Below are 14,532 nucleotides of genomic sequence, written 5' to 3' on the forward strand. Positions count from 1 at the left end.
CCAATTTTGAAATAAATTTATTAAAAGTATCTTTTTAACTTTGAATAAACTTGGCCTATAAACAAAATAAAATCGCATTAAATAGTTGAGCTGTTGAGGGAGTACTTCATGTTGAATTTATCTTTTATACGTTATAGCAAACAACAACAATAATAAACGTGATCTTCTATATACGTAAACAATATAATAAAAGAAAATTGACATTATCAAGTTGTATTAATCCCATATGGGAAGTTGAAATTAGAAAGCTGGCAAATAAAGCATTTAATATTATTATACTACAACATGATAGAGTATACTAATATAAAATTTTTTATATATTGTTTAAATTCATTCTTTCTTTTTTTTTAATTCGATATTGATATTCATATTAAAATTTAGTTTTTGTGTTAAAATATTTCACTTTTAAAATTAGATATCTCTTAATAAAATTAGCTTTATACTTAGCTAGTATAATTAAAATATGAAATATCTAATTAAAAATAAAAAAATATTAATCATTTCATCACAACTCTTATTGATACGCGTAAATCCTTTCGTATTAATACAATATAGTATCATTTAAGAAGAGGTTTAGTTGAATGTGACCGAAAGTTTCTTAATTCTTTTTCTATTTTGTCTTCTATTATTACTAATCAATGGCCGCCAAGAATATTTAAAATAAATAAAAAGAAAAAAATCACATGCCACATTTCATCAATGTTGACTGTTGAATATCACATCCAAATTTTGTCTTTTCTTTACTTGTGGTCAATATATAAAAGATGTATATATATAAATAAAAGAAAGTTTTTTATTTGTTTTAATTTATTTGATTTAATATAAAATTAAAATATATTATTTAAAATTAAAAATATGTAAAATATTATAAAATATTATTTATTGTTATGATTTTAAATATGTTACGAAGAGAGTTAGAATTTGTGAAGAAAAAAATTGAGTAAGATATGCAAATTAAGAAACAATGTGATCTAAATGAAATGATTGGTTTCTTGAGGAATATAGGTAGCTTTCATTTTTCAAATTAAAATGATTATTTTGTCTATGATCTTGATTGTGTTTTAATTAGATCTAAGAAGTCAATTATAAATAAATTAAAAGGTGGAAATTTTGCTATTCATTTGACTTTAACTTCAAAAATTACACTTGTACGTTACCCATAGGTATAGTATATTATAGGATATTTAAATAATAGTTTATATTTCTATATATATACACATACACACGTTAATAATATAACAAATCCTTACTATATCAATGCAATTTAAATGTGTAGATCAGTTGTTATGTTGCTTTCTGGATTATCTTATCAAGTTAGATACTTCATGAAGTGTTATTCGTTATTCTATCCGTTTCGATTTATATATGATATATTTGTTCAACTAATACGAAATTTAAAATAGAAAATTTTAAAACGTATGATTTAAAATATAGTATAAATTTCAATGTAGATCAGTTGTTATGTTGCTTTTTTTAGATTATCTTATCAAGTTGGATACTTTATGAAGTATTATTCGTTATTCTATCCATTTTGATTTATGTATGATATGTCTAATTAACTAACACAAAATTTAAAATAGAAAATTTTAAAACGTATAATTTAAAGTATAGTATAAATAATTATTATTGCACACGCAAAATAAACTTTAAATAATATCATTGCGGAGCCGTCTATTTTTGAAATGAGTAGGTAGAAAATCCTAATCAAATAAGAGCGAGCTTATATGGACTTTTAATTTGATAGTTAGTTATTAAAAAGGAAGTCTGATCTAAAACTACTTTTAATAAGCTTGCTTGTTTTCATATGTAATTAACATTAATTGATAATTGTAAAAATTGTTTAATGTTAAATTAGCAATATAACTAATTTGGTTATACTTAAATGGATTAGGTTTGGTGAGAAAGAAGGTCTGGAAAGGGAAGCTGACGTGACATCGAAATTTGTGTTCGATTGGATCAAAATTGTAACACGATTAAATGATGTGTTTGGATCAATTTATTTGCGACTCGATTATATTTTTGACTTGTTAAAATTTATACATAAATTCTTCCTTTTTACATCATTGTCCCATGAATTACGAGAAAAGATGGACAAAACACAAAGGTTGCGTTGGATATGAATGGAAATATTTTTTAATTTTCTCATATTTAGTGGTTTAAGATATTTTTATATAGGTTCTTTTTCTTCATATTAAAGGAAAATAATTTTTGTTGATAAAATAATAAATAAAATTAAAACTGTATTTCAACCTCGTTATCCAGTTCAAGTTTTGGGTCTCTACTCTCGATCCCAACACGGGTTTGAACTCCCAACTCGGGTTAGAGTCATATCCTGAGTTAGCATCGAGATAAAAAATCGGATCAGGGTCAGGAGTTTGAATCCACATCAGAGTCGAGATTGAAAATAGAGTTAGGTCTTGAGTGGAGGTTGAGATTTAAGTCGGGCTTCAACTCGAAGTCGGGAATCGAGTCTCAAGTCGAGATTGGGTTCAGTCTCACAATATTATCTAAATTATACATAAATAATGCTCTTGAAACAATATTTCTTTTCTTACTAACCATTAAACAAACGCCTAAAAATAAATAAGAAAACCACTTACTCCCTCTTGTCCCTATTTAGTTGTCCACTTTAGAAATGACACACATATTAAGATAACAATAATTATCATAGTGAAGTTACAATTTTATTTGTTATTTATTGTTTCAAAAAAGATGAATTAAAATTTAGAAATTTTCAAAAAGTTTAAATGATGTATAATAGGAATTTTCTTTTATCATTTCTTGATTTGTCAAAATGAACAAATAAATAGAAATAAGTAAAAGAAAAAATATGGACAAATAAATAGGAATAGAGAGAGTATTATTAATTCACGCCAAAGACACCCAAAATTATACTAGTTTTTTTTTCTGGTTAATTAAAAGGTCCTATAGTTGTTGCTTCAAGATTAAGCAAGCAAATCTGTCTCTTGGCTACTTTTTTTGTACTATGTGTGACAAAATATGAAATAGTTGAGAATGATTACATATGGTTAATGCCAAAGGCATCATAAATGGTGTACTCAATTGATTGCCACTATACTAGTTGGCTGTAAACTTGAAGTGTATAGCATCACTTGCTCAAGAAAATAATTGATATAATTATGTATAGTGCATAGTTTGGTAAACTATATTTCCAAAGTAATAGTCCCACTTGATATGTTGGGTATCTTAGCAAATGTCTCCTCTCTTTTTATGTACTTTTTTGTACTATTCACATACCCAACCTTATTGAGCTTGTAATTAATAGCAATTACAAAGTATCCTTTATTGGACCTTCCCATCATATCCTCCTTAAAATAGGAAAAATAAAAAGAAATTCTTGCTAGGCATCTCTTTTTGAAAAAACTATTCAGTAAATAATCTTAACATTCTAGATAAAATAATAAATAATAATAATATATTCAGAGTACAGTTCAATAAAGTAAGATTTAAAGAGAATAGAATATATGCAAACTGTACTTTTATCTTTGAAGAGAAATGTGCCATTGTAACATTTCACTCAAAAGGATCTTTTAAATTACGTCAAAAAATTAAACAAATTGAAGATCCTATGAGAAAACATATAATCCTGGTCTAAAGATTTGTCAACTTAAAACGATTACCTAATGTTTTACAAGAAATTACATTGAATAGCCTTAACAATGGGTGATCTTAAATTTTTTACTCCCGCTTACTCCGGGGCAAAGCTTTAAGGTCAAAAGTTTAAACTTTGACGTATTCTTCATGTACAATCGAGGTCAAAAGTTCAAGATCTCCCTCCACCTATTTGAAAATCATTAATTTCAAGTGCTATATATGCAAAACTTTTAAAATAAGGGCCCAAATTTAAATGGTAAATTGGACATTTGTGTAAACCCGGGGTCCAAAGGAGAAGGATGAACAAGGGCCCATAAGAAAAATAAGGCCCATCTCCCATTTCAACCATTTCAATGTTTCATATTGTTCCCATCCATAGCTTCGATTCTTCCAATTTCAACAATTTCATATTCTTTGCTTTCTCCGGTGCGCCTGCAGGTAACTCAGTACGGCTCTGAAACCCTAGATCTCCGTCGCCGGCCGGGATTCGAAGACGCTGCTAGGTTTGATTCCTTGATTCTGTCCCATTCTCGGAAAACTAAATTCTATTGTTGTCGTTATTATATGTAGAAGATGTTGATTGATTTTTTGATTTTGAAATTGTGGAATTTTGGATCTTGCTTTGATGCTGTATTCTTATATATTAGCACACTCTGCATGATTTTGGATAAAGTGTGTGTTAGCTTGAATAGGAAGTCATGCAATAGTGGAAAAATGATGTTTGATTTGGTTTCTGTAGAACATGTAATTTAGCTGGTAAACTAGATATTCAAGCTCGTTTAAGAGTTAGAATACAGCTTATTCTACTATTTAGTTTCTTGGAGACAATCAACTTTGATCTAATACCTGTGCCTGTTGTTATATGATAATCCATCAGTTTGATATTCTGATGGATTCTGTGTATGGTGGATTCTTCATTAGTATTCTTGCTTGTTAGTTGTAACTAAGTGAAATCCGCTAGTCTTGTCGAACAGAGTTACTTGTTCCTCGTGGGAGGTGGGGAGGTATCAGGAGACGGGAATCCCGTGGAATTAGTCTGGCATGAACACCACAATTACCAAATAGAAAACGTCCTTACATAATATATAAGATGTTTGAGGGATGGTGCCTAGTTGAGCTGATTAGGGCTACTTTTTTTGTTTAAATCGTACATATAAAGACAAGTGACTTTTGTTCATTTGATATCAAGTAGATGCTGAAACTCTCATTTTACTGCAAAAACTGTCTTTATGGTTACAATTCTATTCATCTATTAAAAAACAGAGGAAGCTAATAACATTTGAGAAGAACTTCTATGTTATTTATTGAATTTGTTTTACACCAAAAAGCTAAATGATTTAAGTGCATGGTTCTTTTGTTGTCTTCAGAAACTTCACTTAATAAAGATTGTTAACTGATTCCATTTGAAGTACTTGCCACAACCCCTTTAATCCCCCCTGATGCTTAGTTAAATATCCAGATCTCTCTCACCACTATATTGTATTTTGTTGCTTATTCTTTTAGTCATTTGCTTTGGGTTTTGAATCTATGATGTATTGACAGAGAATAATACACTGAAGCTGGTGAAATGGCTGACAACAGTAAGTCAACCGAGAACCATAACCAAAGTTCTGATGATAATTTAGCTCCAGAGAATGGTAATGAGGCCATTGATTCCTTGGCACGAAAGGTCCAAGAATCTCTGTCGCTTGCAAAGAGACATAAGTTCTGGGAGACCCAACCAGTGGGACAGTTCAAGGATCTTGGGGATTCAAGCTTGCCTGAAGGCCCCATTGAACCTCCAACTCCTCTGTCAGAAGTTAAGCAGGAGCCTTACAACCTTCCAAGTCAGTATGAGTGGACCACCTGTGATATGGATTCGGAGGAGATGTGCAATGAAGTCTATGTTCTCCTAACAAACAACTATGTTGAGGATGATGAGAACATGTTTAGGTTCAATTACTCTAAAGAATTTCTTCGGTGGGCACTTCGCCCTCCAGGTTTCTATAGGAGCTGGCACATTGGAGTCAGAGTGAAGACCTCAAAAAAGTTGGTTGCTTTTATTACAGGGGTACCTGCAAGGATACGCGTTCGAGATAATGTTGTGATGATGGCAGAGATCAATTTCCTTTGTGTTCATAAGAAACTTAGATCAAAAAGACTTGCTCCTGTTATGATAAAAGAGGTCACAAGGAGGGTTCATATGGAGAATATCTGGCAAGCTGCTTATACAGCTGGGGTGGTCCTACCGACACCTGTATCAACCTGTCAATATTGGCATAGATCTCTGAATCCAAAGAAGCTAATTGATGTTGGGTTTTCCAGGCTTGGTGCAAGGATGACAATGAGCCGAACAATAAAGCTGTATAAGTTACCTGATCAGACTGTCACACCTGGGTTCAGGAAGATGGAGCCCCATGATGTTCCTGCAGTTACTCGATTGCTCAGGAATTACTTGAAGCAGTTTGTGGTTGCACCTGACTTTGATGAAAATGATGTGGAACACTGGCTTCTGCCAAAGGAAGGTGTTATTGACAGTTATCTGGTTGAAAGTCCTCAAACTCATGAAATCACCGACTTCTGCAGTTTTTACACACTCCCTTCATCAATTCTTGGTAACCAGAATCATACCACTCTAAAAGCTGCTTATTCGTATTACAATGTCTCTACAAAGACTCCATTGATTCAGTTGATGAATGATGCCCTTATTGTGGCAAAACAGAAGGACTTTGATGTTTTCAATGCCCTAGATGTTATGCAGAACGATAGTTTCTTAAAGGAACTGAAGTTTGGCCCCGGTGATGGGAAACTCCACTACTATCTCTACAATTATCGAACAAAGCATGTTTTAAGATCATCAGAGCTTGGGCTTGTACTCTTGTAGTTGGAGTTCACAAAACTGTTTGTTACTGGGGACAGAGCAGCATTTTTGGTAATTTTGTTTCGGTGTAGAACTCTCTATTTTGCTCTATCTGTCTCTTGTCCCTCTCAACTGGACTTTGTAGTTCCTGATCTTGCCTGTTTCATTGTAACTATGGATAAGTTCCAGTTCAACTCTTTTTGTGGGTAAACTATCACATCTTTCTATGTCCTTCCTAAATCCATTACTTGCTTGATTAAAGTTGACATTAATAAAGCAGTGTTATACCTCCTTCAGAAATATTTTGGATCGTAATTGGGCTTAGTTTGTGCGACTTCATCCTTTGAGATTCAGACAAATCTTTCTATTGTTCTTTTTATAGTTACAGAACTGAAAGCAACTTTTCTTAGCATGATATATATAGAGCTGATTTACGCAGGAGAAGCAGAGGACTCCTAACGATTTTTAGCATCTTAATAATTACTATATATTAAGCAAAACGTATACTTCATAAAAATTTGAAGAGTTTTTCATTTCTATTTTGTAACTCATTGTGATCAAAAGGGGATACAATCTTATCACAGTCACAGTTTCAAAGTTACTGTAACAACATTTCTATTTTGTAGCTCATAGTTAATTTTATCACTGTCACAGTTTCAAAGTAAATGCAACAACATACCACAGACCTTACCCCCACTACCTTGTAGATGGAGAGGTGGTTTCTGAAATGACAGAAGTGAAGTTGATTCACTTTGTTGCCAACACTTGTACCTGTATCCAGAGCACTTTACCCAGTGCACAAAGTGTGTTTCCTGGTTAGCCATTCGGTGAATTGTTTAAAGCCTAAGAAGTAAAACCCAAAGCACGTTGACAGCAACACAAGAAACCTCAGTCCCAAAATTATTGCAAAACAATATCTCCGCAGAGCTGTTGATTTTGTATGCCAATAACGTAAAATTTCTTATTTATATAGCTTCCTCTCGCTAAAGCATGAGCGAAAAGGTCAAATAGCAAATCTATGAACTGGATTTTGAAATTTGAAACATAACCTAGTCTGTAGTTTCTGCTAAAGAGCTTAAACTGGGAAGGATACACAAGATATCAACGATCATAGTCTCTGAAGCTCCATTATTTTTCTCAAGTATACTTCTAAAGGAAAGTAAATAGGTTGGCACCCTAAAGTTTGGAACCAACTGCTATCAGAAAATGAAAAGCATCTCGGCATCTCAACGAGCAGTATATACAAGCCATCGCACATGGTGATCAAGCCAAGAGAATAATTTCACCTTGTGAACCTGGAAATAACACCACAAAGGCAACAAGAAAAGGAATATTTTGTTCAATTAGCAAATCCAACCCAAAGATTGGGAAATCACTGCATTAAATACTGAACCATCAAAAACCTAGACCAACCATACATAATTTATCACGTTAGGTAACAACCAGAATACTTACAATGTTCATAGATCTCTTTGATAATTTGTAACATTGACTCTGCATCGTCAACCATTCTTAGCTTCATTTCTGCATCTCTGACTGCTGCAACTTCCAAGCAACGCTTATTTTCTGCATCAGCAACTATGTCAGCAGCAATCCTAGCAGCTTCTTCTGCTGTTCCACTGGAGACTTTTACACCCGAAGTTTGAACTTGCCATGACCGGACATCATTTTGTTTTGAAGCCATATTTGGAACTGGTCGTGACCGGACATCATTTTGCTTTGGAGCAGAATTCAGAACTGGCCATGACAGGACATCATTTTGTTTTGGAGCTGAACTCGGAACTGGCCAAGACAGGACATCACTTTGTCTTGGAACCGAATTCGGAACTGGCCATGACCGGACATCATTTTGTTGTGGAGTAGATATATTGGTTTCTGATGTTGCATCTTTCATCTTATAGCACTTCTGGACCTGCAATTCATTAAATAGAAAGATGGGTGAAACCAGGGAGCATTAAAGGAATCCTGAGCAGCTGGAATAGAGATGACAATGCTTCTGACAAGGAGAAGAGATGGAAACTTGTCCCGGCATGTATTTGGTGGACAATCTGGAAAGAGAGAAATAGCAGGAGTTTTGAAAATTGGCAGAATAGCTTACAGAAGATCAAGATGGACTGCTTAGCTTTTTTCTATTTTTGGTGTAAACAAGATATATTAACTAGGACAGAAGATATCTATGATGTGCTAGATTGTTTATAGGTAGCAGTTTAGAGTAAGACTTTAATTCTGTAAGTTGTATAACTTTTGATGGGGAACTACACTTTTGTTGTAGTATACCTGTGGATATATAGGCTAAAGTTACCAGTTTCAAAAAAAATAGATAGAGAGGAATGCTAAGCTTAATGTCAAGAAGTGTTCCAAAGCAAGATTTTCCGGGTTTCGGAAGTGCGAAGACTATATTTGTAATCCCCCCACCCCCACTCCACCCTTTTGTTTACAAAAGAGTAACAGGGTATCCTTGTCTTCAAGTGCCAAAAGATTATACTTCCCTCTAGCTTTGTTTTCGGTCACACAGAACTGGATATAAGATGTTATCACCCCATGAAATACAAAGAACAGAATTCCAATCGAAGGCTCTGCAACTACTTTGCAAGTCAGAACTTGGAAATAACCTGTTTCACCCTTCATTTTTTCAAAAGTCTAGTATCAGGCTTAATAAATCAATGGCTGCTGACTTTAAGCCATGTGCAGTGACTACTACTTAGAAGATTCATCATCAGCTATACGCTGATGAATAATTGGTGAAGATTTTCCACAAATAACATAACACTGAAAGCAATTTCAAGATGCAATAATCGTAACGGAGCATTAGACGCATCAATAGAACCACATTTACTTCATCAAAAAAAAAAATCAATAGAACCACATTTGTCCAGATTCCTCAAGTTGCATGGTAAAACAAGTAAAGTCATTCATCAACGTGAGATAGGCTGTAAAAAATGAAGACATCATTACTCCCGGAAGCTTACTTTAAGGAATTCAGAAACTATTTACCTTTTCAAGTTTTCCTTGCGCAACCAGTCTTCTCAACTTGGAACTCAAGGTTCTTCTAAAGTTTGGTTGTACTTCATGTCGTTGCTGCAGTAAGAATAGAGAGTCAACTTCCTTTGTAAAGTTTAAGTGCAATGGTAATCGTAATCAAAATGGGATTTTCACAAAAAGTTACCAGAAGACCATGCAGCCTTTCTCTTTTTCATTTTTCCTTTTTAAGAAAAATACAATGGATCGTATGCAAGAGTTTGACATATCAACAAATAAAAAAATACAAACAAGAGGACATTACTTCCTCTATTTGAGTTGTTAAGTGTTTAATATTTAAGCTTATAGGACATCAAGCAAGAGGGCTCACACAAAATGTCATAATTGTAATTACTACCATGCCCCAACCACTATGTCATTCCCTTGGGGACTTGTACCGCACAGAAGCATAAGTTCACAGATTAACGAAGAAAGACAAGTTGACATATCTGTATTTATTCAAAAAATCATATTTAACTTCGAAAAGAAAAGAAGCTGAAAAGGGGAAAACCTATCTGGTTTGGCAAATTTCAATGTTTTTTAGAAAGATACTAAGAACCTTAAGGGCCTAGCACAAACCCCCAATAGAAATTGAACATTGTGGAAATTTCACATGAACTGTCATAGAACTTTTGAAAGCAAAGAGAGAGCAAAACCTAGAACCAGTATTTGTCGGAAAATAAAGTACAAGTATTCTTTGCTAATTCTAATGAAGTATTCTTTGCAAAAAAAAATTATAAGGTATTCTTTGCTAAAGTGAATTGCCTCCATATATGGCTCAAGAAATCTAAGAAAGTATACATGGCAAAAAGGTTGATATTTATGAAATTAAAGCATTTGATATAGAATTCAACATGCATTGACTAATTCAATGACCTCTTGAAGTCTGAAATCATTATGATGCCAACTGAAAAGCAGAAGAAGCACAACCAAGCATGTCAACACGATGATCATGAAGTCACATAAAGCACGACTTTACAAGGAAGTTTAAATGCAATAACGATAAACTGATCTAGCTCACCTCAATAAATCCTACAATGGCACCAAGATCAGATCCATTTGAATCCCCCATGGATGACAAAGCTTCAAAGATCATATCATTATACCTGGAAGTATGGCAGAGATATCAATATATAATGAAAGCCAGCAAACTTGCATAAATAAGTTTGAATTTCGACAACTGGTATAAAGATGGATCAGTAGATCGGCTACTTACAAAAATAATCATACAAGCAGGATGAGAAAGATTTCTATCTAAGCATTTTTAAATTCAGATCCACATGCTCTCATTAGGAAGTTCAAGTGTGCAGTACAAAGACTGACTATAACAATTCTTTCCAAGCCCAAAACATGCAATATACCTTATCAACCTCAATATGGCACATGTAGATAATCAAATATTTATTTTCGTAATAGTTATTTGCTTCTCCCCACTTTGATTTACATCATTCCAATTTTGACCTTACATAGTAAAGCATTTAGGGGAAGAAAAGAAGAACACAAGACTAATGCAAATAGCAGACTGTACAACAGCTTTGCCAAAGGTCCTATTAAATATATTTGACTTCTAGATAATGAAAGATCACCCAGTACTGTCATACAAGAACAAATGCATTTTCAGCTCTTTCTTCTTTCCTTTCAGTTGACTTCCTTTCTCTCCTTATCCTTTTTATAATGAAGGTATTTCAAATATCACAAAAATACATCATCCAAAGGATGATGGGGAGGGGATTCACAGTCCATATCGGACACTGGGATGAGCAAAAACTGATGACAAAAACTTTACACTTATCCTAAGAAATCTACTAAATCCTTCATACCCTTTGCTTGGAGAGGTGTAGGGAGGAAGAGGTGAGGGTGATCAGGAGTAGAGAAGAAATTTCCTTCACATCTCCTTTAAAAATTATAATTAATTCCTCTCCACCCCCCCCCCCCCCCACACACACCTAGAAAGAAGAAGAAAAATGATTTACCATCTAGCTGCCGGAGAAGGGGAACTTCAACTAAGAAAGAAGAAGAATAAGAAGAATTGCTTAAGTATGGTCATTTTGTGTTCGAATTCTAAACCGGCAAGGCGCTGCGGATGCTTCTGATCAATAAAACACTAAAAAGCTTGTTTTAAAAAAAATTGTTCCCTGGAGGTACTTATTAAATAGTAAACATGCATACAGTTGGTTAGCCTTGATAAATTCAACAGAAAAGTAGTCAGTTATTAAAAAAAATTATAGAACAGTTTCAAAAAAAATACACAATGAAATAGTTAAGCGTACAAGTAATACAAGAAACCAAAATGACCCACATACTTTGGAGCATTCACGCCTTCTGGTTGGACGTCGGGAGAATCCTCGATGGCTTCATTCTCAAATGCTGAAGTAATAGGCGGAAGACTTTGAATAGGGGAAGGCACAAATGCATCTATTTCCATTGGTCTTGTACGAACAACTATAGATTTATCTTTTGAACCTTGTCCAGCAGTGTAAATACACATATTTCTCCATTTGTCCTGTTCAAGGAGAACAAAGAAAGCTTGATGACTATCACATTGAGTCTGAAAAAATTATAAAATAATCCTACTCTGGATGAGAGACTGCCACATTTGTAAATTGGCAGAAGTTGAAATTCCAAACAAGATTAATATCTTAATTCCATAAGCGAAGATTCGCTGCATATCCCTAACTAGAGTCCCTCCTTTTTCTGATTGAGTTCCTTCAATCTGGAACACTCATTTAGATTGATGTATTGCATTTTAATGATCGAAAGGAAACAAAGCTCGCTCTATCGTCCAAACAAATATTTAATATGTATGTGAAAGAGGCAATGTTTGGACATAAGGCACCAACATAAATAAGAGTTCCATGTTTTGAAAACTGCTCCCTCTATCCCCAGTTTGTAGTCTTACTTTGACCCCACATGGATGTCATGATTATATGTTGGTTTAGAGAAAACTGGGCCCAAACTAGACTCAGAGGTAACTTCTTAAGGTGTGAGTATATTAGGTTTAAAACTGGCTCCATATGACTTTTGAGATTGAAAAGTATTAAGCAAAACTTATTTCAGTAATGACTAGTGAATAAAAATAAGAATCATGAGAAAATTGAGCTTAATTTTGGGACAAACAAAAGAAAGGAAAGTGAAAATTATTTTAGCAATAAAGCGAAAATATAACAAAGATCCCATTCAGAAGTTTATGTTCTTCCCTATGTGGCTCTATGTAAAGGACAAATCGAGGACACTAACAATGAAACTCAAATACTTTGAAGGTCAAGGGGAAGGAAGGTGAGATAACAATTAATTAAAAAACCTAATCTTTAGTTGCAATCAAGCCATCACTTTATGAACAACACAGGAAATGAAGCTTCAATCTGACTGTATCACCTCCTAATGATTAAGAACCGAGTTGCAATACCCAGAAAGTATGAATCAATAGCCCAAAATGACACGGGTAAAAGCAGTCCCATGACAGGTGAATACTACTATACTGCATATTCCAAAATAATTGGGACAGAACCGCTATGAAGCCACTATACACATTGTAACCAGGGTAGGATGCAGCATTATAACATCAAGTTCATCTGGACAGTATTTTCGATGCTGTGGTATAAGTACATGTGTAAAATCACTAACATTGCAATAAATAGTAGGTATGAAGCTGTAATTTTAAATTTTTAATAGGTTCAATGCTAAGACAGTCTGAACCCATGGAGTTCAAATCCTGGATATTTGCTGATTGTATCAAGGCAAACACATACTCAAGTCCTTTTCAGTTTTCGAGTATAAATTAAGGCTAGCTAATACCTGAACAGGAGATGACATAATAAAAACAAAAAAACAAGAAGATAACAACAACAACATATCCAATATAATCAATCCCGAGTCTGCCAAGGGTGAACTACCCTACCCTGCCCTGTGAAGGTAAAGAGGTTGTTTCCAATAGACATCCGCTCGAGTAAACATATCAATTGTAGCGATAGCAAATAACATGATAACTCAAGCAAATCAAACAACAAGTACTACTAAAATGGAAGAAAAACATTAATAATAACAATACCGATAACGGATAACGGGACTAGACAAAGCCCGACTACCTAATAAACTTCAACCCTAATTCTCGATATCCGTATCTAGATCATGATAAAATTATAAACCGGAAACGAAAACAGAAGCTATACAAACCTTGAGGTCGATGTTAGACCGATTAATCAAAATCGGGGCGAATTCAGGATCTCTGATGATATTCTTCCACCTTCCGCTACCGTGCTTTGTCACACCGGCTTTTAGGGCATCCTCCTCTTCCGACGTCCACTTTACCTTCGGATTTCCCATATCTCTCTATCGCTATTCGCTAATGCTCAATTTTTTTCTATTACTCTCTATATGTATATCAGAAGAATTAAAGAAATTTCCAGAAAAAGCCCATAGAGTTGAAGCGAGATTTTGTTAATACTGTCAGATTCTATTGAAGAAACAGATTACATCCTACTCATACTTCTCCCGCCCAAGGACAATTTTAGAGTTATAGGAGTCCCTTTTCACCTTGTTTATTTATTTATATTAGGTGAAATAATGTTGGCTAAGATGAATTTTATTTTATTTTTAAATAAAAGAAATGTTAGTGATGATTCGTATAATATTGAGATCGAAACATTCTTTTCGAGATAATTAATTAACAAAATGTTTTAAAACTACAGTAAAAATTCACTCAATTAATATAATTGAAATCACGAAATATAATTTTTTATAAATATATTATTTAATCGATAAATTAATATATATTAATATAAATAGCATTTCGACGCCGTAAAATTTCTTCAGCTTGTGAAAATGTCATTCATTAATTGAGTATTAGTTTAATGAGGTTATACTGTAAAACAAAATAAGATAAGAAATATAAAAGATGAAAACAATAAAAATAGGGAGATAAGAGAGTTTTTATTATTCTCTTAAATATTCAACTGTATTCGATATGAATTCTAATACCTCTATTTATAGTATTACATAAAAGTATACAAAAAGTTAGTCATAAGCATGACCTTGCCAATGAAAGTTATTGAAAAATTAAC

General features: G+C 33.5%; 2 protein-coding genes across 2 annotated transcripts; one reads left to right on the plus strand and one right to left on the minus strand.

Moving 5' to 3' along the window:
- The first annotated feature begins 3,873 nt into the window (after positions 1-3,873).
- LOC101262194 (glycylpeptide N-tetradecanoyltransferase 1) lies at positions 3,874-6,754 on the plus strand. Its single transcript, XM_004235534.5, has 2 exons — positions 3,874-4,118; positions 5,158-6,754. Exon 2 carries the CDS (start codon positions 5,183-5,185, stop codon positions 6,476-6,478), a length of 1,296 nt encoding a protein of 431 aa, XP_004235582.2. The 5' UTR covers positions 3,874-4,118; positions 5,158-5,182; the 3' UTR covers positions 6,479-6,754.
- Positions 6,755-7,388: 634 nt separating this feature from the next.
- Positions 7,389-14,071, minus strand: LOC101261899 (single myb histone 4). Its single transcript, XM_004235533.5, has 6 exons — positions 13,646-14,071; positions 11,776-11,975; positions 10,494-10,578; positions 9,449-9,532; positions 7,910-8,366; positions 7,389-7,749 (listed from the first exon to the last, which is right to left on the minus strand). Exons 1-6 carry the CDS (start codon positions 13,793-13,795, stop codon positions 7,718-7,720), a joined length of 1,008 nt encoding a protein of 335 aa, XP_004235581.2. The 5' UTR covers positions 13,796-14,071; the 3' UTR covers positions 7,389-7,717.
- Between the last annotated feature and the right edge of the window lie 461 nt (positions 14,072-14,532).

The sequence above is a fragment of the Solanum lycopersicum genome, chromosome 3 (genome assembly GCF_036512215.1).
Source record: "Solanum lycopersicum chromosome 3, SLM_r2.1".
Taxonomy (NCBI): Eukaryota; Viridiplantae; Streptophyta; class Magnoliopsida; order Solanales; family Solanaceae; genus Solanum; species Solanum lycopersicum.

Bases quoted from the DNA above. Each gene is read 5' to 3' on its own strand.
- LOC101262194 (XM_004235534.5), top strand. From the start codon at position 5,183: ATGGCTGACAACAGTAAGTCAACCGAGAACCATAACCAAAGTTCTGAT.
- LOC101261899 (XM_004235533.5), bottom strand. From the start codon at position 13,795: ATGGGAAATCCGAAGGTAAAGTGGACGTCGGAAGAGGAGGATGCCCTA. The intron at 8,367-9,448 runs GTAAATAGTTTC...AATGAATTGCAG, and splicing joins CGCAAGGAAAACTTGAAAAG to GTCCAGAAGTGCTATAAGAT. The intron at 7,750-7,909 runs GTAAGTATTCTG...TGTTATTTCCAG, and splicing joins CAAAGAGATCTATGAACATT to GTTCACAAGGTGAAATTATT.